Raw genomic sequence first — 25,190 nt, forward strand, 5'->3', positions numbered from 1 at the left:
GCTGGGCTGAGCTAAGCAGTCCTGAGACACAGCTTTGCACGTGGGCCAGTGCTTACATCCATAGAAAGAGATGGGCTAGTCTTGAAATGACATCTTGATGATGAAAGACAAGAAACAACTGTCTGGAAGAGGAATGACATCTTAAAGAACAAAAGGTATTTTAATGTACTTATTCCACTAAATAATGATATTGATGTTTCATGCTAAAACCCCCAGAAGAGAGAAAATACCAGAATTCAGCCTCACTCTACAGGCTAAATTCTGTTTTCAGTGCTTCTCTGAACTTTCATATAATCCTTTTTCTGGTCTCTTCCATCTGACATGGCCATGACAAGGAGTATTTGAAAACATATGGACAATTATTAAACCTAGCACATAGTACCCACTAACCCCCAAAATCCCCTAAGACAACGATGTCCTGATCTTCTCTGCATGTGGATTGAAACATACTATGGCTCAGATGCCACAGAATTTGCAATCAGCCAGAACTTTTGTTTTTGTAGCATGGCTTTCTGCGACCATTCGAACCAGCACATTGTAATTCCAGATAAATTAAAAATTGCACTTTTTTAACTAAATTGGCCATTCAATATATAATTTATATAAATATATGAGCATCTCTTTCTATGTGATAAAGCTGTGCATGCAACATTGCTTGCATTATTTATTCTAGTATGGCCTTACATTTTTAACATTCTGGAGGTATTTGTACTGACAGCAAATAGGTGCATGAGAACACTGTCAGCAGGGGCTGAAAAGCTGCCACTTGGCATAAGTGGGATGGTATTTTATTGTAAACGTACTAGACAGTATTTTTAGCACTCAAAAACTACAAAATACCAGACTTCTGGTACGTAGAATTATTGCATCATGATAACTATCCTTAATGACAAATGCAGAAAACAATCCTGTCTTATTCAGTGCACAGTGGAGCTGGGGAAAGTCAGATCTGTGGAAACAGCTGGAGAATCTTGTCTCATTTGCTGCAGAATGAGTAGTAAATCAGAAAGGGACTGTCAAGAAAGGATGGTCTTGTTCAGACAGTGAATAGAGCTCTGAAAAACTCTAATCTGCCCCTGCCATGGAATTCCTACTTAGGGCTTGGCAAGTCACTTGAATCACATCTATTACAAGTTACTAATATTACATTTCTTTCTCCATGGCATTTGCAACTACAGCTGGAGCCATTGGGAGCTTGGCTTTGATCATACTAAAGTGCTATAAATGCTTAGCTGGGTTCTGGGTGTTTCCTGTTAATCACCTACCACTACTAAATGACTCTGACATTAACATCTCTATATTCATTTCCCATTTGTAAGACAGGCAAACCAATACTTTTTAACTTGACAAGAATGTTCTGAAAATAACATTACCAATGCCTACAAAGCACTTCGATATTACAGTAATGAGTATCACGGGAAAATCCATGAGGAAATTAAAAATTTTATGTTCACAATAGGGTTTAAAAACTGCACAGCAGGAAAGGCACGACACTGAATTATGGAGAGGAAGCTATTGAACAAAAGCCTATTTAATGAGCACTGACCATCATGTACACTGAATGAACCAAGACACCAATAGTGACTGCCTTATTAGCATGCGATGATATGATCAGGTGATATGTCATTATGTAATTAGGATGTAATGACCATCTTGTAATGCATGCATAAAAAGCAGGGGGCCTCCCTCCAATTTTTTATGCTTTCTAACTTATTTTAACGTCTTTTTTTTTCCTTTGAGGAACACATGTTTCATTACTAGTGGACTTGGGCCAATACATCTGAAAACCTCTCCCAGTATTCTGATTCGATTGCAGATAAAATGGCTGATAAAAATTCACTTAGTGAGGTACTGGTTTTCTGTCACTTGTTCACATAAAAAACCACAGAAGCAAGCTCTGACAAACCCTGAAAGGCACAGTGTCCTGGAAGGTCCATGATAAATCAGAATAATTGAGAGGGATACAGGGATATATTAGACCCTACCAGTCCCTGGTATGCAGGGCTACAGACCCAGTCCAGGCTGACAAGGGGCAAGTGTCTCTTTTTCAGCTCTTCAACATAGCTGTACTCTGTACTTGGAAAGCTGCAGCTCAAGATTTAATTCAATTCCACTGAAATGGTTAGCTGTGAAAAAGTTTTCTTAAAAGTCAAGATTTGGTTTCAGAACTAGACCTTTATAAATAGCCTGCTGTAATCTCACCATTAGTGTCCCAGGCTATCTGGCTACAGCTTCATACTTCTTTGCTTTTGGAAGGGCTAGAAGTACAGTTATTTTAAATAAAATTCTGGAACATATTTGCAGAATGTGTTGTGGGTTTAGGGGTCATGTACTCTGCAGCAAGCTCTGTGGCCTTGAAAAACTCAGTGTCCCTACTTAGAGGTCTGTCAGCAAAAGTTTATACTTCCAACTACATTTTGAACACCACAGGGCACAGAATAAATTCAAGTTCTTCACTCTACTAAACCTTGAGGCATTTAGAATTATTGTTCTAGAAAAGGCTCTTATCCTCCTGTTACCATCTCACTATGCAAAAGGATAATGTAATTCCCAAGGAATGTACAAATTCGTGGAAACAAATAATAAACAACATAAACACCCTCTCCCACTTTACCAATGTAGCTGATGTTGCACTCCATTTAACAACACACAATGTTCACTTCTAATAAACATTGAGAATGAAAATTACCATAAAGGCAATTTTTCTCTGTGCTTTTGCCTTTGGCCCTGTGTAGCCTCTTAATACTGAGGAGCAATCAGGCTGTACAATATCCTGTGGCATTTCTTGATGATATTCAAAGGTGATTCTTTCGACTTTGTTTTTGGGAACGAATATCGTCTAAGCATGTTTACACAGTGGACATCTCAGGAAGAAAAAAGTTGAAGTGGAAGAAAGGCTATCACAAAAATACCATCCTTATGCAAAGCACAATACATTTCCTGTTATTTTATTGCACTGCTTTTTTTTTTGTCTCTCACAGAGCTACCAAGTAGGAAAGCAAGCTATTGGAGTCAGCTCTAACACTCACTGAAGCCATCAGAAAGACTCCCATGCAATTTGGAAGCTTTCAGATGACGGTGCTGAGTTAGGGAGGGTCAATATTTTAACCTGTACAGAACAATTCCCAATTTTGTGGGCTAATGACTATCGGTATCTTCAGCATCCCAGCTTCAAGAATACATCACTCTGGGTTTTTCTTTGAAGAACAGTATATATGATAGAGCTGCATGTTTTCCAAGCAATAACAAGAAAAGTAGACTGTGTGCAGTAGAATTAGGACTAGAGCCAACATCTCCATCCTTTTAAAAAGAGGAATTAACACTCTTAATTCAATAGCTCTAGTGGGTTTATCATTAAATCCATTACTAGATCTATCAATACATCTATCATTGTAGACCGGCAAAATATTGCAAGCCAGAATCCTCTATGCTTTATTTGTTTTGCTTTACAAGCAAAGCCTGGATTAAACTGATCCCTCACTTTTCTGAATTCATAGGAAGGTAGAAAAGTGTTACCATTTTGCTAAGAGAGTTACTGCCAACATTCTGTTATTCAGTCCCTCTTATCCATCCCCAAGTACAACTTCTACAGCAAAAACCACATTACTAAAATTTGAAATCACCTTTGGCCAAAACAAAGTTGATTTCTTGGCTTCTGGAAAATAACAACAATTAAGAAAATAAGACATTTTGGGGCATTTGAAATTTAATCTTCATCTACCTACATTTGCAGTCCTTCTGGTTTTTGGCAAGTTCAAAGCCAGGCCTACATTCACAGGCAACCCCACCTTTGGGCGTCTCCCGGCAGATGTGTGCACACCCATGATCTTTGTTCATACAGTTCATACCCTCTGTAAACAAAAAAAAAAGAAAACCGTAAAATATTAGTACTGAAATAAAATTACAAAATAATTAGACACATTCAGTCCTCCAGTAATTTTAATTGTAATTTTAATTTTGCATCTGGACTATGTTCCACAAAGCAAAAGAACACAGCTGAAAAGAGGTATACAATCAACAAAACAGTGTAATAAATGACAAACCTCCTCTGGGGCAAATACAACAAGTACTACTGTAGAATAAAGGGTGTTTCTGCTGCATGTAGAAAGCCAGGACTTGTGATTTCCCCATTCCATACCCATATTCTAATCTTTCATGAAAATATCATGGATTTAAAGGATACTCCAGGAAGTTGTCTGTCCCACAGGTGATTATCAGAGTTGAATAACTGAGCTCACTGTTATTTTTAGTTTGTATAAATTTAATGGTTATTACTGTCTGGTGCCTTTTTATTTGCCTGTTAATGGGCTTTATATTTTCTAACACAAAAAATCTACCAAAGATTATATCTGAGCATTTTTGCTTGGATCTGTTTCTTCGCTATTTGTTACACATCTCAGTTATCTGTGTCATCCACCATAAGCACAGCCCACTGCCAACAAACCTACTACCACTCTTCTCTTTGACTCCATTAAACAAAACATACCAGCTGTTCAAGAAACACCCAAGTGTCATGGGTGGTATTCCTGTTAATGTTTATGCCAAGGAGCAGTATCAACCAGTATTCTCTTAATCATCATAGGGCCAATTTTAGCTTTCTAAATCATGTAATTGATTTAGACACTGAATGAGCCTTATGCTCTCAGAGGCTTTCATTACAGAGTTAATACAAATCCCACATATTCACAGAAATCTTGAACTCGGTCCTTATGGGTCAGCATCTAGCATTCCTTGTGTGAACGAAGGCTAGCTCCATTTGCATTACAAAGCCTTCCCAGACTACCCCTTGGATATCTGACCTGGAAAGGAGAGACAAATTCTCTCAGAGTACACTGACAAAGAATTCACAGTGTAACTCAGCTTACTACAGTGAAAAAACCAGCATGTATTCCCCAAAACACCGGTGTATGCAACAACAGGGGGGACTCAACAGCTCACTTGTCACTTTGGAACATGGCTACTCCTACCTATTCTGGCCTAATTTCTCAAAATGGTGTAAAATGTCCAACTTAAGCCCGCAGTGACAATGTACTTTAAATAAATGTTTCTTCAGAGCTGTTGCAAAATCTTTGCTTCCAAGGGGGAGAATGATCACTGTCGTCCCTTTTTATTCTTACAGAAAGTACACGAATGTACCGGCCACCTCTGGCAGCTACACACACTGCCTTTGGGCTGAGGCTGGTCCCACACTATCAAATACTTGAAGCCAAGTGTCAAGGCTTTATGATGAATTTGGGCAGAAGTTTTGCTCTGCATACAGAGTAGTTTTTCATTGAACACAAATTAGCGTGTGACAGGTACTAAGAAACTCTGTGTACAAAATTCCAAGGAAATGCTAGAGGAAGTCAGTCAGCGATTCCCTCAGGCTGACAGAAGCTAACGGCTTCAGAACTTACTTGCGCTGCTGGACTTTAGCTCGGAAAGGCTTGTATTAGCAGAGCAATGAAAACCACACATCACCAGTCTGAGTGGGTATTTTTGTTCATCTCTCCGACACAAAATATCAGGAACTTAAATGTCACTGCCTATGAAAATCAACATTATAGACAACAGATAAATTTCTCTCTTGTAAATTGCCCTCTGTGTTGGCCTGGATGAGTCTAAAAACTTGCTAAAGCACAAAATAAATTATTCTCTGTAAACTGCAGCCTGGTTAACAGATGCTATTGAAGAAATAATACATACAATACACCATCCCATCCCATCCCATCCTGTCCAATCCCATCCCATCCTATCCTATACATCAAAGTGAGGTATGAGTGTTTTGTTTGGCTGAACAGATGTAAGAAACCTGGGAATGGCCTTATTGAAGGTTTTGAGGCATTTTATAATCTCTTTCTCTCCACTTCTTCCAACAAAGGATTTCAGACACAATGTGTTTGACAAACTGCATTCCTGTGCACTATGCTATGTTCAGAAAAGGATCTGGGAAAGATAACACATGCCTGATTGAGTCGCACTGCTGAGGCAATGAGAAGAGAGGAATTAGACAGATGAAAGAAGATACTTAATGGCCCAGAAGTGTAATGAAGCAAGTGATTTTCAGTGTTTACTTACAGATACTGAGTATCTGCCATTGTTGAAATCACTTGGGAAGACAGAAATTGTGCACTGCTAAAAACATCGGGAGAAACTGAAGATCAGAATTATTGCATTTTGAAACAAAAGTAGAAGACAAAGCAGAATTTTATGCTGTTATTTTCGTGTAAGACTACAATATTTCAGTTACTGTATTAATCATCTCAGTTACTGTATTCCTCAGGTAGTTGGAGCTGTAGAAAAACTATTTCAGTTCAATGTTTAGCTGGAGAAGAACACGACAGAAATCTCCTAAGCCTGAAAATTATTATTTCAGAAAATGTAAGTCTTTCTGGTGAAATGAAAGACCACTATTTTCAGTCAAGAGCAGGAACTCATCCACAACAAAACTTCTCATTTATATTTTAGTATTTTCAAAATCCCTAAAAATTAAATTACAAAAAAATCCTAACCAGAATTTTGTTTAGGCCTGAAAAAAATATTTAAATAAAAATGCAGCAAATAAATATTTTGTCTTGTTTAAAAATGTAATCTAAACCAAATTTGTGTTAATTTGAAAATAGTTTCAATCATTCCAAATTTTAATTTTTTTCAGGAAATGCAGTATTTGGCCAGATGTCTTCTGTATCAACCTACATACACAAATGATTTATGAATCATTGTTGATACATAAGATTTACTTTTTTTGCAAGCTGACACTTCATTCGATACTGAACCTTTTATGATATAGCATATAAATCACACTAAAAACCACAAAAATATGCTAAATACCTTCCTAATACTAGTTTAGTTGCTATACAAATGCATATAAATGTGAGAGAAAATTACTCCTAAAACGACTTTGTTCAGTATTCTCTTTAGCAGGATGTGCTAGAGTCCAAACTCTAAACCGAACTAAAACCACGTAGAACACCTCACACATATTTTCCTATACTGGACCTGGATGGAGTGCACTGCTGCCAGCACAATCACTGGTCTGCTGACTGCACACCACTCTGCTGTCTCAGAAGTAGTGACATGTCCGAGTTATCATCTCCGCTCACTACCACCTCCTGACAAAAGTTTTGCCTTAATTTAGTTAATGTTTAGCAGCCACCTACTGTACACATGCTTTTTACATAAGGAGCCAAGTGTGTGAATAGCAGCATGGGAGAAGGTCCCCTGAAGTTAAAGGGACATGTTTCCGTCCAGCCTCCCTTGGCCCCGGGACACAGGGCGACCCAAAGGGGAGGCAGGCAGCAAAAATGCTGCGTTCCCTCGGGGGTAACTGGCACAACCAAGGCCAAACAACTTGATTTGTAGAAATGAGTGGAAAACTAGTCATTCAACTAAAAAACCATGATCGTGGAAAAATTGCGTGGGATTCTCCTGCTCATTTAACTTTGTTTGCAGCTTTTCTCGTAATCACAATAAGCCCCAACCCGGCAGAGGGGCCCAGCACCGAGAGGAGTGCCCCGTGCTTCACGCCTTGCTCCTTCCTAGAGCTCACCAATGTAATGCAGAACCAGGGGAAAGAGGGAAAACACCTACGGAATTATCCTCGGCCTTTCCCAAGACGGTACAAAATTATGCCCACAGCAGTTGTACTTCAGTATATTGCATAGCCTGGGCAAAATATCAGGCAATGGATCTTCCACCTGAGCCTTAACCATAAAGTATTTGCAGAACTACATCTTTTACTACAGAGCCGTGTGGCCGCCCTTTCTCCCCCATAGTGTGCGCAACTGCATCACTCTGGTTTTGAACACAAGGAGTTGTTCCTAGCTGCTTCTCTTGATTTTTGCAGTGATCTGTGTGTCCCAGCTTCTAGAACTGATGTGACTATGGGTCAAATGAAAAACCATAGTTCCCAAATCAAGGGAAAGACTAAATGTTGATAAAAGAGAAGTCTGTACACCAAAAACCCCCTTACTTTATTGTCATGACACTAAAATGTCCCATGTTGAGAGGCTCTAGGTTTTTCATGTTTACTGTTAATAAAAGCAGTATCTTAATTCCCTATGCTGCTACTCAAGGTAGTCTCTAAAGCCTAGCACAAAAATGGGTGCATGTTCTCTTCGTCAGTGCTGGCAGACAGTAAAAAAAACGTTTCAAACACAGACACATTCTCAGTAAATTCACCTTACAAAAAGACAGCAAAACAGAATCCAACGAAAATATAAACAGGAAAAGAAATGCCACTTAAGAAAGGAAAACACTAATCTAAGTAAACTGAATCGTCTCTCAGCATTTTAGATATGACTTGAGAAACTCTCTCCTATTGCATTCCTGGATTTTTTCTGACTTTCAGTTACAAAAGATTGTTCATGGGAGAGTGGCAGACATTGTTGTATGACCTACAATCCACATTCATTTTTGTTCCTGGCCTAGGAGAGATTTGGGTGTGAGTCTACTACATTAATCCAGTCTGCCATCTAGTTATCACAAATCTCTTAAGAGTGCTGTTCTGCAAAATGTTCAGTCTGATACAATGACCTCTCCATTGTATTATGCTCTACAAATGTTTTCAGCTCAATACCTCTGAAAGTGCTTAAATCAGGCTGACTGTGACAACTCAGGTACTGATCAGCCTTTATTTTTCATTAACACTGCCTGTTTTCATCTTAATTAAGACAAATTATTTTACTCTGTGGTTCATCATATACACTTACATTATCCTCTATGTTGTCGTAATTTCACTCACTCTGGTTTTATATTGTTGCTGTTTTTTATAACTTTCAAATAAACACGCTGATTCCAAACGCAATCTGAAAAAGACTACTTTAAATTGCACCAAAGACACCATACAGTGTTAACTTTTAGAATATTCTCAGACTATATGTGGTTGAATGTGGTAAGAAAATACAAGAAATCTTGAACTTACCCATATATACACACTGACATATGCATCAATTATACACAATTCTCATAACTACATAATTGGATTCTCTTTTTTGTTGATAAGTTAATTTTAGCACCAGGTACACAGTAAAATCTCTTATTACAGTTGCACCCTTATTTAACAAAAAAATGAATCTCATAAAGAAATCATTAAAAAAGTTGTGGACATGATTTACAAAATTCATACATCACACATAATTTGTATGATTCTGTTCCAGTAACTTCTAGAAGAGTTAAAAGACATTAAATATAAGTTATATGCAAGTCATTGAATTGCTGGACTCAGATAAGCCACAGTGTTTAATTATTTATGAACTGTTTTACACACTTTTTATGAACATACCCTCTATGTAAAGTGAAACATAAATCTTTATAACACAAACAACAAGCAATTGTTGTGGTTAGCTTCTCTCCATCAATCTTAGTTATAGGGGATAATTACTTCTGCTTGAGTAGGTGATCCATGTGGTGCTATGAAACTGCTACTGGTGATATTCAGGACTTTTCCCTTTTAGAGAACTGCTCATTTAAGGAATGGTAGAGTTCAACTGTATCAGGATCAGTTGATAACAGTTCTACTGTATCAGTATGTGTTATATATCACAGCAAAATATAATAATACCAAATATATTGTAATTATAAAAACTATAAAGCAGCAACAAATATAATATCTTTAGATCACCTGATTGTCACTTATGGTTATTCTCTCAATGCCTGGTGCTAGAAAGGGGAATGTATCTTCAGCAGCAGAGAGAGGAAAGAATACAACAGGAAACAGGCGTTCTCATTTTAGTTGTTTACCAAACTATTAACATACTGGGATTTTTTGTTTGTTTTCTTTTTAAAAATTCATGAGAGAAACTACAGCGCTTCAATAAAACGCACTGGTCAGTGACCGAGCAATTTAGAAGACTGACAGAGACAACTCCTCTCCCAGAGTTTTTGTTTTACTCTGTTAGGGATGGAAGCCAAACAAAACACACTAACTTTCTCACGGAGACAGGAACATGATGTTACTGAAAGTGCAAGATGGCCATTTCAAGACAAATGTTACATTATGCATGTAAATTTTGGTCATATAAATGCAGTTAGATGGTTGACTATCCAAAAAAAGCATGCTGTTAACTTTTCGGCTGGCTTGTGGAAAGCAGCTCCCCATCTACACCTGTGAGCATCCCTGCTTTGGCCTTCCAACTCCAGCTTCCGTGTGCTTCACAAGAGTGACGAAAATCAACATTTGGCTGAACCAACCAATTATAGTCAACAGATACATATGGTCAGATCTTAGCTCCATTGAAGCCCAAGGATGGTTTCCCAACAGCCTGCATCTGACCTTTATGCTGCACAATTGCATCAGATCTTCTGGACATTTCTGGCTCACTAATAAGGACCCGATTCAGGGACATGAAGAATGGGTGAGCTCAGCTCCCCAGTGAGAGTCTGAGATGCTCTCATCTCAGAACAGAGTACGTCCTTATACGAGCACAAAAAAAAACACCACCAAGATTTGGTCTCTTCAACAAGAAAACAGAGGATGAAACTAATTGATTGAGGCAGCTACCCTTCCTCAGCCGATCACAACGTCATGGGTACAGTGCATCCATCTAGGAATAGACCACTACAGCTAAGTGAGAAACCTTGCACTGGGTATGCTGGAAATGTAATAATCTATGTCATGGCCTAATGGTTTTCATATTGTTAACTGAATGATTACAAGACTTTCTTTCCACCTTCATTCCCGAAATAAGTTGCTTGGTTCTGATTAAAGCTTTAGGAAGATACAGTTGTTTCAGTGACTACAACTCACCCCAACAGAGGCTGAAAAGAAAAGAAAATAAATAAAGCAGGCAAGCTGACCCAAGGAACAAGAATTCTACACTGTTAAGTAGGTTGGCTGGAGAAATCCCGAACATCATACAAGAAAACAGCTGCTGGTATATTACAAAATAAACAAATGCAAGTTTGTTTAGCAATTACAGGTGTTTTCAGTTTGGATAGAAAACATGCTTAGGGCAAGCATCTTCAGCACGCAGACTTGCAGTCTGATCCCTGACAAGATGTTCCTGCTCTGAGTGACAGCCAGAAAACCGCATGTGTCATCCAGCCCTGAAGACGGCTTTTGTCTTAAGGTTTAGAAATAGGCATGCGTCAGAAATATAACTTAATTCTATCAGCAGTAAAAGCAAAGGTCTGCAATTCTGCAAAGGTACTGTAATTTCAGAAAAGAGGTTAGAAAGATTAAATGAATGATGGGAGTGAACGGACCACGTTTCATTTAGCAGAAAAACCATGCAGGTAGGGAAAGGAAATAGATCAGAAAACTTCCAGAAAATGTCAGCAGTTCCTGTGGGACCAAGAATAAAGAATATGTAAGACTGGCTGAAGTCCAGCCCAGGTTGGTTGTGACTGACTTGTGATCATGTGATGGCTTTTTGGTGGATCACGTGAAAGAAGTTTAGGAGTCTCAGTCTGTTTCCCACATTGCAGAGCTACCAATAGAAGCTGGCGCTCACTGAAACTCCTTCCAATAGTCTCTGTTACCTTCTCTCTTATTATTATTATGGTTTATCTCAAAGAAAATTCAGCAAGATAGCCCAGGGAATGTGTGCTGCTGCTACTCTGCCAGAATCAAGGCTGTCAGTCTCTCTTAATATCTGTCTACCTGGCACCTGACATTACCAATGATTTCGCACAAAGGGAAATAAATGGCAGGGGAAGAGAAAGATAAGGACAAGAAAGGAAAGCAAAACAAACCACAGCCAACACTACTACAATCTGCTTTTAATTCTGCTTCATCTTTAAATTGCAATTCCTTAAGCAGTAAAGCAGAGAAAAAGAAAAGGTTGGGTTTTGGGGAGTCACTGCCACACAAAATCCCTTGGCAGATGGAGGTGACCCTGAGGGCAGACATGGCCACGCAGGAGGCACAGCTAAGAAATGAGCTTTCTCTATTTGAGTCTTCACCACCGCTGTCATATATCTTGGTGCCTTAGTGGGAGCTAATAAACCTTGAGTAGCTCTGACACCCTGGCCCCTAGAGATGTGATGCTACAGCACAGCTAGCAAATGGCACGGTCATCAAGGCGTACTCAAATACCTTCAGATGGGTAAGACTTCAGTAACTACAAAGTTCCACGCTGCCACAAAAATGAGTAACTCCCAGGTTATTTTTGAAAAGATTAGGCCTTTGGGCCTCATAGCACACTAGAGATATGAACACCTGGCTAACTTTTCTAGGAAGTTCTCTCTAGGGATAAAAGTACCTATTTATAACATAGGAAAACTGTAGAGCATTAGACCAGACAATGGCAAGAAAATATTTTTTTCCCTCCCTGGTCACAGGAAAACTCAGTATTTAAACAAACATTCTCCACCTCCAAGTGAAACTTCTCATAAAGATCTTGCAAAGTTTTTAGTCCCCCAATAAAAAGACTTAAAATAAAAGCAGACAGTTTCCACAAATATAAATGAACAATTTAATTGAAAATACTGCTTTTCATTAGTGTTTCATGAGAAGGTTTTGAACTGGGTCTAACCAAAGTTTAAATCATTATAGTATCATTCATGTAAAGATAAGGCAGGAGATGGGATGATGGGATTAAAAAAAAAGAATACTAAAATCTTGTCTTTTTTTCCTTCTTCTGAAATCTGCACAGCTGACATGAGACAGCCTTGGTTTCCAGAAAGAAATATTTCTAATAAAATATTTTAAAAATAAATATTTCTAGGGCACTTTTTCAAACACATAGAGTATATTCAAATAGATAGAATAACAGTAAATATTTCAACAACACTTTGCTTTGCAGGAACTCCTTCACATCCCAAACTCTTGCCAGGAAAATTTCATAACTTCTTGCAACATCATGTAATTAAACACAAAATGAGTATGTGCTGGATCAGGACCTTTGGAAGCAAGAAGAGATATTTAGCAGGTATACTTTCTGACTCTGCTATTTAAGAAAGCTGTGTAGTAAGTAATCCTTGCAAGGCAGCAGGACGAAACAGATTCTTCTTTTGGGTTCCTATTAAGCTTTAACTAAGACACTTCATTCCTCATGGAACCAACTGATGATGAAGGGCCCTGCACGTGTGTGAGGGTTTACTTTCAAACTTCAAGTGGAAGAATGACCTCAGCAATGCCTATTCTGCATTGGGAATATTCTCACAACTCTCAAATTCTTTTTCAGGGAAGTTAACAGTCTCCTGTGGCCTTGACTTATGGCACTACCTTTCTAAGGCATAATAAACCCCAAATCAGACAATGTTGTCTGAAGAAATCTGATACTAATTTTACTCTTCTAGTAAGATTATTTTATTACCTTGAACTCAACATGTAAAGACATTTCTAAGCGTTGATGGCTGGAAAAAGTTCCATATACGCAATAGATTTTTTCCTATGTTCTTCTTTACATAAACAGAAAACACATTGTAGGACTAATTAGCAAAATGATATATGATATTATATTAATTATAACTGTATATATTAAATACTATTATAGATATAAGTATCATTATATATGTACTAATTTATATATAATGAATATTCATATCACATATAATGCACTAATGCATATATAACCTATTTAAACCCCAAAATACATTGTGCAAGAAATGAAGACTGTCCACTGCTCTACAGGTATATATGGAGCACAGATCAAATTATTATCTTACATTAGGCTTATCATTTTTGTAGGGCTTAACACGACCAAGAGTCAAAGCTCATTTTCTCATTTTGTTCCTTACAAAACAGAACACTGACCATGATGTTAAGGAATTCATAGACTTGCCCCCCTGCAGAAAGGACCGTGTAGCACAAAGGTGGTCATGCTTCTCAAAGATAAGGGATAAAGCAATAGTGTTTGTAGACTCCTGTTCAGTTTTTTGGAGGTCGCTTCAGCTCTAGAAAGCTGAATGTGAAGCAACATCCATACGTTCGAGCTTCACATTTCCATCAACATTTTGACAGTAGAAAAATGCAATAGCCTAAGTTACTGTCCAATAACCAAACAGCTGATTTCCATCAGCTGTGGTGACTTTCAGAAAAACGTACACAACCTGGAACCAAAATTTTAACAGTGTATTTGGAGCCACTGAGTCAACTACAGTTTCTCTCAAAAATGAGATTGTGGGTATACTTAAGTAGTATGTTTGCACACAACACAAGTTCTTTTGAGGTGTGAAGCTTCTTTTTGTTCAAACCTCAAGGTTTTACAGCCCACTTCCATGCACCATTAGTGTGCAGGAAATAATTTGTCCCTTGGGGAAGTCAAACGGGAAAGTATACACGAGGGTGCCAGAAACAGCACAGCAGAGTGCAGAATGGATTTCAAACTTGTTCCATATTTCAATACATTCCCATATATTTCTTATAAATACACATATATATTCCACTGCTGAGTATCAGAGAAATAAAGTAATCCAAGTCAGAACTGCAATGGAGTCAAGAAAGAATAAAATTATACTATGCATTAGAAAATGCTATCACTTCTAAAATGTTATTCTAGCAAGACTGTCAATACCTGAGGACAATGGAAGACTGAATATGAAAGGCAAAATATATGTTTGCAAACTGCCTTGTGAATGGGCAATTTGAGTTCCTACCAAAATGTTTTAAGATGTGCATAGTGGCTGGGGTAAAAGCCATGTTATCTGGAGTATTGTCATAATTAAATAACTACTTTAATAAGCTCAAAGTGTTTGGCTCGTCCATTCTTCTCTGTCTCTTGATTGATAATTTAGTGGGTCTGGTGCTAGAGCTTATACATCTGAAAATTCTTTCAAGTTTTTTTTTGTCTTTCTGATCAAAGAAATGTTTATGTATCCTTCCCATACTGTGTCTCTTTAAACCACTGGCTTTTTCAAAGTGGTTTTTTTCTTTAACACCATAATGTGATGTACACAGAGAAGTAAATGATGTCAGAATCCTTTCTGCCCCAAACCAGTCTGTAAATCTTCAGAAAAGCAAAGTTCATGGGTGCATTTAAAAGGGGCACAATCTGTTTGTGCTTAAAAGAAAGTCCCCCCTTTTTTGTGTGTGCAGAATAACAATGCCAGAATGTGTTATTCCAAAGAACTGTTGCCATGGTGATGCCATCAATAACATCATTTTCTGCATCCTTGTCCTTTAAACACATAAGGAACGCAACAAGCATTGGTAAATGTGAAAAAAGAACAATTACCTTTTCTCTCTCAACAGCAGAGGAAGCCTTTTTTTCACCTCATCAATAGAAAATTATGTAGAAAGGAATAATAAAGACTGTTACAAGAAGCACCAAGAAGCCTATTAGTGACAAAGGCTTTTTTTTTCCTTTCCATGAATAATTACAGCTCTTCAAGAAGAAATCAGCCCAGGCGAAGGACCCTTTGCAAGCTTTAGATGGTAAAACAAACATTTGACTATACAAGGATTTCCCTTTCATGTACCTTTCCAAGGAAAAACAACTAAAATCCAGAGTGAAATGGGAGAGAGAAAACCCAGAGAAACATCTGCTGCAATTAAATTTAAAGAACCCTGCACATTCACCTAAAAGACTCATATCAAAAGCAACTAGATTAGTGACAGAATCAACATAGATTTCAATCCAGCAGGTTAAATTTGTCTGTGGTGGGAAAGTTTGGCTTTTTAAGTAGTATAATAACAGGAAGCTATTCTGATTCTGTATGAACAGGGGAAACAGGATTTCAACACTAGATGTGTTACCAAACAGTTGTAAAACACTGTTAAATCGAAAATCTCAAAGGCCAAAGCAAAATGGTAGATATGCTTACTACAAAAAGTCAGTTCACAAATAATGGAACCTTTACCAAAGCAAGATTTGACTGCACGGACTTTTAAGAGTCATGTAACATATAACTAGGGAGCCTTTCATGAGCCTGAAACATTACACTTTTGTCCTGACTCTGATGGGCGACGTGCAAATGGGAGCTCTGAATGTGCTGCTTGGTGTTTTCTACACAAAGTGAAGGTCAATGTGTTGTGCAATGGCTTGTTTGTATCTTTTGGGCCTTTTCCTACATACCTATACTAGGGTCAGAGGCTGAAGATGATGGGAAAGGAGAATGTCCTGCTTCATTCTTCTTGCCTCTAGGTAGTAAAAGGAATGTAAGTAAGAGAAAAGTGTAGAGGAAAGGAAGAAAGTGACTTTAAAGGTAGTTGGAGAACATGAGTTGGAGATGAGAATAGGAGTTGTTAAGCTCAGACACATATGTCCTATAGAATTAGACCAAAGCCTTATTAGGGTTAACAACAGCAAAGATACATAGCAGAAAACTTTAATCAGGTTTAAAGCAGTAAAATGAATTTATTAAGATGATGTACTTCCAAAGTCTTTAGCTGAATGAGAATGGTCTATGAGTAAAAGATAACAACTTAACCATACAGCCACATTTACAATGGAAAGTCTGAGCTAGTTAGGAAAGGGAATTCAAAATGTTTCAATTCTTTTCCTGAACACATTATTGTCTTGCATTGTCCTTTGATTTCTCGCTGCTTCTGTCTCTCCACCTCTAAAGTGAGAGATAATGCTTGCTCATTTTGGATAGCTCCTTCAGCTCTCCCCTTGTTACTGTGGAAATCCTAAAGGAATTGTGAGCTAGTAAAGATGAACAACATATGGAGATGGTGGGAACCAATTCCTTTCCTTTCTGTTTTGGAGCCTCTGCAATGTTTCAAAGTACTCCACTATTCAATTCAGTTTAAATGCTAACACTGACTGGGTTCTGTTTCATGGAAAAAAAAAACTTCCACGTTCTGTCTAGATTTCAACACATTTAAGAATTGTTTAGAAAGCTCTGTTGAAAGGCTTTAATAGGGCAGCTAATGGGCTAACTCAGCTTATGTGAGAGGCTATTCACCAAGTTCCCCAGAAAACAAAAATTAGTGAAATATGTTTCTCAGTATCCAAAAATTACCCTTTATCTCTGAAGCTGAAGGAATAAAAGAAAACTTTTGGAAGGAAATGTTATGATTCCCTTCCCTTCTGGTTTGCCTGAGACTTGGAAAGAAAATGTCTATTTTTGTAATTTCCTAGCTGGACTCAGAGGCTGAAAGCTGCACGGCAATTCCCAGTTTACCAGTCCCTCAGATCAACACTCCTGCATGGTTGTCAACAAAACAAAACAATGTTTTTGATGAATTGGTGAGAGTCTCTTGAACTCCTCTGTGATACTTTAAAGGCCATTGGAAGTTTATATGCCTTATTTATGGAGTAAGTATTAAAAGTGTACATGTGTTTTGTTAAGCAACAGTTTCTTAACTCTGTTGGGACTCTGACTGGAAGGACACTTAGTAATTTTAATTGCTTATAGGTTACCTCAGAATGCATGCGATACATAAAGGTCACTTCAATGTGAACACATTCTTGCACAGATCTTTGAGAAAATCTCCTTTAATTTTTATTCTGAAGAGAGCAAAAAGCTTCTGAGACATTTTAAAAAGATATGCCACTGCTTACATTATTATTTACTCTTTCATCAGTAATTAACCCCCCCTAAATTCCTTACAATAATCAGGCATATCAGCTAAATCATTCTCTTTTTCTGTCCCCTGAATCCTCCGATAGAATTTCCTCCACTTGATCATGTAAAATTGTACCATTTTTCAATGGAAAAGCAGAAGGAATGATGTCAAAACTGAAACTCCCTTTTGCTAACATATTCAGAATACTAATGCTGCTTCTCAAAAGAGAACAATCTTTCCATTTTAGAGATGCTTGCAGAATAGAAACCTGAAGATGAACCCAGAAGCGTGCCTTTGTGGCTATTTAGAATTAACAGAACTTCTACTGTGGCAAAAGGCAGACTATCACAAAAAAGCAAGCTACATCATGCCACATCGCAATTAATACTTCAGTTGTTTTCATGGCCTCTGCAAGAATGCATCCACATCTACATCACCACCATTTCTACTTGAATGGGTGCTGTTCCCCTACACTTAAGTCACAAAAGTATTTTTTAAAGGTTCTCGAAGATAGCACTGAAAATCTTCAGTGACATATTTCTGGCCACAGCCTGCACAACAAAGGCTAGCAAGTATGTCTTACAGCTGTGCTTTCATCACCACATAGGTAACAGGGTAGACTTTTTGTGACACATCTTTGCTAAGGAACTTGCCAGATCTTTGGCCGAGAGAAAAAAGCAAGCTGTGAGTGTGGGGGCATTGCTCAGACGGAGAAAGGAGATGAGAGATGGGTCCTGGGGAAGACGTAAAATAAGGAGATGGAGGAGGCTAGCCAGGAATGAAGGGTCAGTCAGTCATTGCCACTGAGTCAGAGGATTTGGACAGAGGCCCGCAGAGGACATGAGCAATAATTCCGGCACACAGCATATAAGCAATCAGGAGAGAAGGTCTTGGGTCACAGTCCCATGCTGGAGAAGGAAAGGGAAGTCCCATAAAGGGAAGGAAAACAAAGCTGGTTTTGATAAAGTCCTGGAAGTGATCTAGTGTGGATATGGAACAGAGAAGGCGGTATGTTGAATAGACCGGTAAGTTAAATTCCTTGGACCTAGAGTAACAGGAAAAAAATAACACAGAAAAAGTGGGATAATGGAGAAATTAATGGAAAGGATGGCAGACAGAGGAAGTCAATGAACACAGCCTTCAGGCTTACCAGAAGAAGGTGTGCCACTCCGTTTTATTCCATGTTCCTCAATGACATTATATGACAATTGCTTACATGCCACTGAAGTTCTTGGCTTGAAAATACGTATGTTTTCCAGCATCTCTAAAAGAGTTTCGTGGGAAGGCTTGATTTCATCTATTACAATCTTTCTCACCACAGCTCTGTATAACCAGGCTGCTTGTGGGCTGACATCAGACAAAAGAAATATTATGAGCATTCCTCTCCACCATTGGCATAAGGACCATCATTATCAATACCTAGCAAAGCGTAACAGTGGAAACTCTGTGCGTTCAGAAGCAAAGTACTGGGCAAACAATCTATGATACTAACAGAAGTTTCAGTCTCCAGGTGCTATAGTGGATGAGTTTAGCATTCCTGAGTGCTTGTGAAGTTAAGTTCTTTGTGTGTTTAACAATATGTTTCTTATTTTACAAAAAAAAAAAAAAAAAAAGGTGGTTATAATTAGCTGTGTTACTACCATAATTTAGAATAATTTGTGGACCTGGAAAGTTGCCACAGGGCGTGGGTTGTATGCCATTTTAATAGCCGTTGTATGTTGTTTTTGAGTATCACTGATGCGCTTTTTTCTACACTCATTGAAACAATAAAGGAGACAAAGAACATGCACTTAGGCCTGACTTCAAATTTAAAAATCTAGTTGGATGGTAATCCACATCCTTAAAAATTACAGGGTGCCAAAATCTGATTTAAACCCAACATAAGCACAACGAACTCCAGCTACCTCACTTGGCCAGCCAAGGAAGGGAACACAATGCTACTTTAGGATGTGCATGTTTACCAGATTGGAAGCGCTACCCTCCCTTTTTGTGTAGAACTCATTCTGCCAAAAGGCATGAAGAAAATAAGCCAAGTGGTGGGTGCCAGAAAGCAAAAGTGGGACAGCACCCCCTAAGCACCTCAGAGACGCTACAGGAAGCCTTTCTGCTTTCCTATGCCTGCATTTCTTCTGTGAAGCTGCTTTTATGACCTCGCCTTCACAACTCAGACACATGAATTTATAGGTCTGGCACATCTGCTAACTAGGACTTGTACTACCCCAGTCTAACAACAGTAGGCTTCCCAGCACTAGGAAGCCATTTTACATTATTTATAACATTGCTGCTCCACACTGATGGCACTGAGTTTCCATCTTCAAGTTCATGGCATGAGAAAAGGGACAGAGATTTTCCTTTCATCTATTCTTGTGAAACCCTATTGGCAGCCACTCTATTTTTTTTCTCCATGATGGCAATTGCCAGATTTCGTAAGTACTGAGAGGGTTGCTATGTTACTTTTGACCCTGACTCTTGTCTTACAGGTCTTCTCTCTTGCATGCAAGTTTTATTAATGTCAACAGCTTAAGAAATAATAAGGAATCAGACTAATGCTAGGTAAAACCACATAATCTTATAAATAAATAGTACTTCGTAAGAGGCTTTGCACTAATGTGTTTTTCTAAGATAACATTTGCACTTGCAGTCCTACAAAATAGGGTTTTTTAATGAAATGTTGAATAATCGAAGATTGATAATTTACAAGAGTCATTGCTCTTTACATGGAATTTATGTTGTTGCAAGAGCTTTCAGATCCAAAAGCTATAGTACAACACAATAATCACTGGCAAACTTTTTACTTAGCACAGAACCACCAGCTTATTTCCTTGTTAAAGGAGTAGCTAGGAAGGGGTCTCCATTTGAACACAAAAGAAAACTCATTGACTTGGTCGCACTAGGCGTCCTGAGCCGCTAGTATCAGAACAAAAATGAAACTGTTGGGAAAATGATTTTCTGATCACTGATCACAAACCATCCTAGAAGTCCCTGAAGAAAATGTGTGAAAAGACTTTTAAATGAAACTGCTGGTTTGACAGAAAAATATACAGGTTTCTTCTTCTAAGATGATGCAAACTAAATATACTATCTACCTGCTGAAAAATTACTGCAGCTACTGCTTCTATGTGAATGATACGAGGGATTAATTTATTGTCACACTGTATAAATTACCATTGGTGCTGTCACCAAAAATTATGTGACAGGGATTGTGATAACCTGGCATGGCTTATTTAGCACAAATTGGGAAGCCTTATTATTTAATGATCACCTTTTAAAGAGAAACAAGCTGTGGGCAGTTCTGTTATCAATGGAAAGTTTATTTAATTTAATATTGACAACTTTGGTTCTATAACAACTTCTCTGAGTTTAAAACTGAAGAAATTAAGTAATTTCTCACCCTCTCAGACAAGGTCAAAGGCCTCAAGTGCTAAACTTCATTTTCTAGGAGTAAGGATAAATTAATGTGCATTCCTATGCCACGCAGTGACTTGAAGAACCAGTGTTATAGAACAGTGTCAAAGAGAAAACCCAAAATAGGAAACATAACTAATATAGCCAGAGTTTTCTAGAATTATTGAGATTGCTTCTTGGTAATTATGACTGTTTTCGATATCTTCAAAAGCTTTCCAAAGATAATAAAGAAGTTTGAAGAAAATTAAATTACATTGTTCTCGTAGTGAGGCCAGTAAAGTCAGCGATTTTAAATGCTGCTTCTTGCAGCAAAAATACTGCTTCCCAGAAATCTCTAAACCAACTGCATCTTACATGAACAAACAGTAAACCTACACTTGAGACTTCTTAGAGTACAGTAGTACGTTTGAAGAAACTAAGGGATATGAAAGCAGAAAGTCTGTATTTTTACAATCCATCTCACATAGTTTTTGTCTAAAGTAGGAATCCAGTCTCTGTATTCTCCCTGTATGGTTAAGGGAGAGAAGTAAACTCCCCTAGAAGCCAGCATCTCTCTTGGACGTGTGACACTAAATGCACAGAGACAATGTGACTATCCCTTGATTATCTCAACCTCTTAAAGAGTTTTCTGGTGAACTACACCTTTTCCAACATAATGTCAGATGAACATTTTTTGAAAGATGATTAAATACATTCACTATGCTAGATAACAGTCAGCTATCATGTCAGTTTTATGTCTCACACACAAAAACCGCTTCAGCATCACAGACCTCCTTGATTCTGACTCCATGAGCAGATGAGAGAGAAAATAGAAACAGTGCAGAGATTTGGGACAAAATAAAGCAAGCCAATTCTATAGGCCGTCATGAGTGAGAAGGAATGCAGTCTGTCTCCTGGTTAGACTCATATGTCCTGTGGCAAAAAGCACAAATGACCCAATCAACTCTCCATAGAATCATAGAATGGTTTGGGTTGGAAGGGACCTTTAAAGGTCATCTGGTCCAACCCCCCTGCAATGATCAGGGGCATCTTCAACTAGATCACGTTGCTCAGAGCCCCATCCAACCTGACCTTGAGTGTTTCCAGGGATGGGGCATCTACAGCCTCCCTGGGCAATCTGTTTGAGTATTTCACCACCCTCATTGTAAAAAATTTCTTCCTTCTATCTAGTTTGAATCTACCCTCTTTTAGTTTAAAACCATTACCCCTTGTCCTATCACTACAGGACCTGCTAAAAGGTTTGTCCTCATCTTTCTTATAAGCCCCCTTTAAGTACTGAAAGGTTGCAGTAAGGTCTCCCTGGAGCCTTCTATTCTCCAGGCTGAACAACCCCAACTCTCTCAACCTTTCCTCACAGCAGAGGTGTTCCATCCCTCTGATCGTTTTTGCGGCCCTCCTCTGGACCCACTCCAACAGGTCCATGTCTTCTAATACTTTTCTAATACTGCAAATAGAAAAGAAGATTTGGACATCATGAACAAATTGTGAGAAAATATTATGGAACAGTCATATGATTAAGAGACTAGAAAGAGTGCATGAGGATCCATGTACATGTGTCTGGCTAAGACAACAGTCTAGCACATGACAAACAAAGAAAACATTATTTGTTTCAAAGGAATATAGTTTTTTTTAAAAAAAAATACTGTCCAGCACCTAGATTACTGTGTTCAGCTTCAGCTAAACTACGAGATTCTTGTCCTGTGCAATGTGTAACACTGAAGAAACCTGCTGGTGCTGAGAAGGTCTGAAATGCAGTAAAGGGAACAAAGACGTCAAGACTACTTCTGGTGAAAATGAAAAATCTCTAAGTGTAATATACTGGTATAGTGGAACAAAAAGCTGATTAGCAAAAGACTTAGCACCTAGACCTACAAATTACAAAATACAGCAGAAAAGCTGACAAATCTATTTCACTCAGTAAGTGCAACAACTACATCTAGAGAATCTATCAATGTTTCCTCCCAAACTTTAAAGTACTTTCATCCTTTTATTCTCTGCCTTCCCTGCCATCAGTATCACTGGTGACCGTTTATGTCATGGTTGTGCCTTGCCTTTATACATTCACGTCAGTCTATGCAAGTACCAAGAAATATAGGTATCAATTATCTCTTAAAGTTGTTGCCTTTCATTTTGGAGGTACATAGAACCTTTATTCAGCTTTTAGCCACTGCACTTTATTATAACAAGTAGGCTCTCTTTCTGAGCTGCCATGTGCAAACTTAATAACGAAAGGTGGAAGTGCAGTACCGAGGGTGTCATATTTGCTGGCTCAACTGGCTGTGTTGTCCACAGGGACTGCAATCCAGAAGCATATGATACTAGAGAAAACAAAGTGATTAAAACTACCTGCACATTGAAGGAAGTGGAGGACAGGGAAGATGGATGGCAAGGAAGGTTTTTGACCCTTCCCTCAGGACCCTCCTGTGTGAGAAGTGGGCTGAGCCCTTCCTTTGGGCAGCTGCAATTAGGATGCAATGGGAAACATGAGCTGAAAACTCAACAAATGGAAGAATTCCAGGATGAAAATGATGACAAAAACTAACGGTAATACTTTACACTGAGAAAATGAGTACAGAGTCCTGAAGTATATTTGACTTACGTGGTAACTACACCAGTAAATACCATAGGTAGGGCTTCAAACTAATTACATGTCCTTGCAGCTCACCTGATAATTACTCTCAACTGGATCCCTGAGTATTAACCACGTATCTGCTCTGTGGTTTAGAAGATGAGATAGTTATATGATTTGATGGTATTACTCAGGGCTAAACCCTATTATTACATGGTGTAGTACTTGCCACAGATCATCACCAGTATGGTCTACACAGATGTTGGTTTTGAGCAATAAAATTCCATATGATTGGAGACCTGAGTTAGAATGCAATAGACGCTTTCTTTTTTTAACGCCCAATGCACATCTGAATTTTGAAATAAATGCTCATGAATGTTGCATTCCCTTTCTAGGCATGCTTTCAATGAATTTCACACAGCTAATTTGCTAGCAAAAGCATTTGCTGAAACAGCAAATTTTAAGCTGGAATTGCACATCATTTATGAAATGTTTTGAGTGTATGTGAGTAAGAATTCACACGTAAACTCCAATTTTCAGAAATGCATTTACCCACTCAAGTAAAAGTTATCTCTTGTATGATCTGTGCTTTTAATCAGAAATCCATTTTAAATATAAAGAAATTGTGAACACCTGCCAACAAAAAAAGCCGCAGTGAAGAAGTATTCAGATAAAGTTGTACCCTCAAAGGCTGCTCTACTGGACTGAGTACAGGAATACAACTCAGGAAGCCTGATCTCTTGTCATGCCTGAAGGAAATTCACTTAAACTCCCATGCCTCTGTTTCCCTCTTCAGTCTCTTCTGCCTATTTAGATGGAAAGATCTTTGCTTCAGATCTGTACTTGCTCACTGCCTGAATGAATAGGCCTAGCAACACAGATCCAGGAACAGACCCACCACTGCTAGTCATCACGGCAACATAAATCATGAAGATGGGACTTCAGCGTGTACATGTGGACAGAAAAATTGGATTTAATCAAATAGCCTGTGCTTTATGAATGAAGGCTCTGAGCTGTAACTACTGGAGAGACTAAGCCTCCTCTTTTGTGCTACTGCAGCACTTGAGGTCTGATAAAGTACTTCTACTAATCATTACTACTGGATTACAGCTGGGCCACTGAATCCAACCAAGATCAACTTCCTTTCAGTACCTATCTACAACCAGGGAAAGAATCCCTGCCAATGAGTTTAGTAAAGATGATCAAAACATCCACCTAAACTGTTTTCAAAGAATAACAGCGTATTTTGGTCTAAAAATATTGTAAGTTTTTCTTTTAACCATTTAAAAAGATCTGCCTACCAGAAATTAAAAACAATGGTTTTCAGCAACAAAGTTGAAGCATAGAGAAAAAAGGCCACAGAAACAGTCCTACTTTGCAGGCTTAACTTGTAATACTGGAATATTACAGTTGTTGACAAAATGTTAGTAAGCACAAAGCATGTTATCATTTTGTAAGCCAGTTCTAGATCTGAAAGTCCAAATGGCCCTTCTGGTAATTATTTGGTACAATTTCTGGGGGTGTGAGACAAGTCCTTCAAAACATTGTCCCCTCCCACCCCATGTGAATTTGCTTTCACGACATGGCAGATTCTTTTAGCCGGGAGACCGTATTTTGAAACACAAATCTTGCATATCTGAAGGCTGTTGATTCTTTGTTTATGCATCTAGTGCTCAACGTGGACACAGCAGAGTGAGCCCAGTGAAGAGGTACGAATATGATTAAGGGGTTGGAGCATTTGACATACGAGAAGAAGCTAAAACAGCTGGGATCATTTAGCCTCAAGAACGGAGGGCTGCGGGGGTTCTTATCAATGTGTATAAACATCTGATAGGGGGA

The 25,190-nt window shown here is 38.4% G+C and overlaps 1 protein-coding gene across 1 annotated transcript in view; it reads right to left on the reverse strand.

Moving 5' to 3' along the window:
- The window catches only part of SCUBE1 (signal peptide, CUB domain and EGF like domain containing 1), a 210,512-nt gene that overhangs the window by 100,380 nt on the left and 84,942 nt on the right, over positions 1-25,190 (reverse strand). Inside the window, exon 5 of the mRNA XM_049822270.1 lies at positions 3,726-3,851. Coding sequence (XP_049678227.1) covers positions 3,726-3,851 — 126 coding nt within the window. The remainder of the gene's footprint in view (positions 1-3,725; positions 3,852-25,190) is intronic.

The sequence above is a fragment of the Accipiter gentilis genome, chromosome 18 (genome assembly GCF_929443795.1).
Source record: "Accipiter gentilis chromosome 18, bAccGen1.1, whole genome shotgun sequence".
NCBI classification, from domain to species: Eukaryota; Metazoa; Chordata; class Aves; order Accipitriformes; family Accipitridae; genus Astur; species Astur gentilis.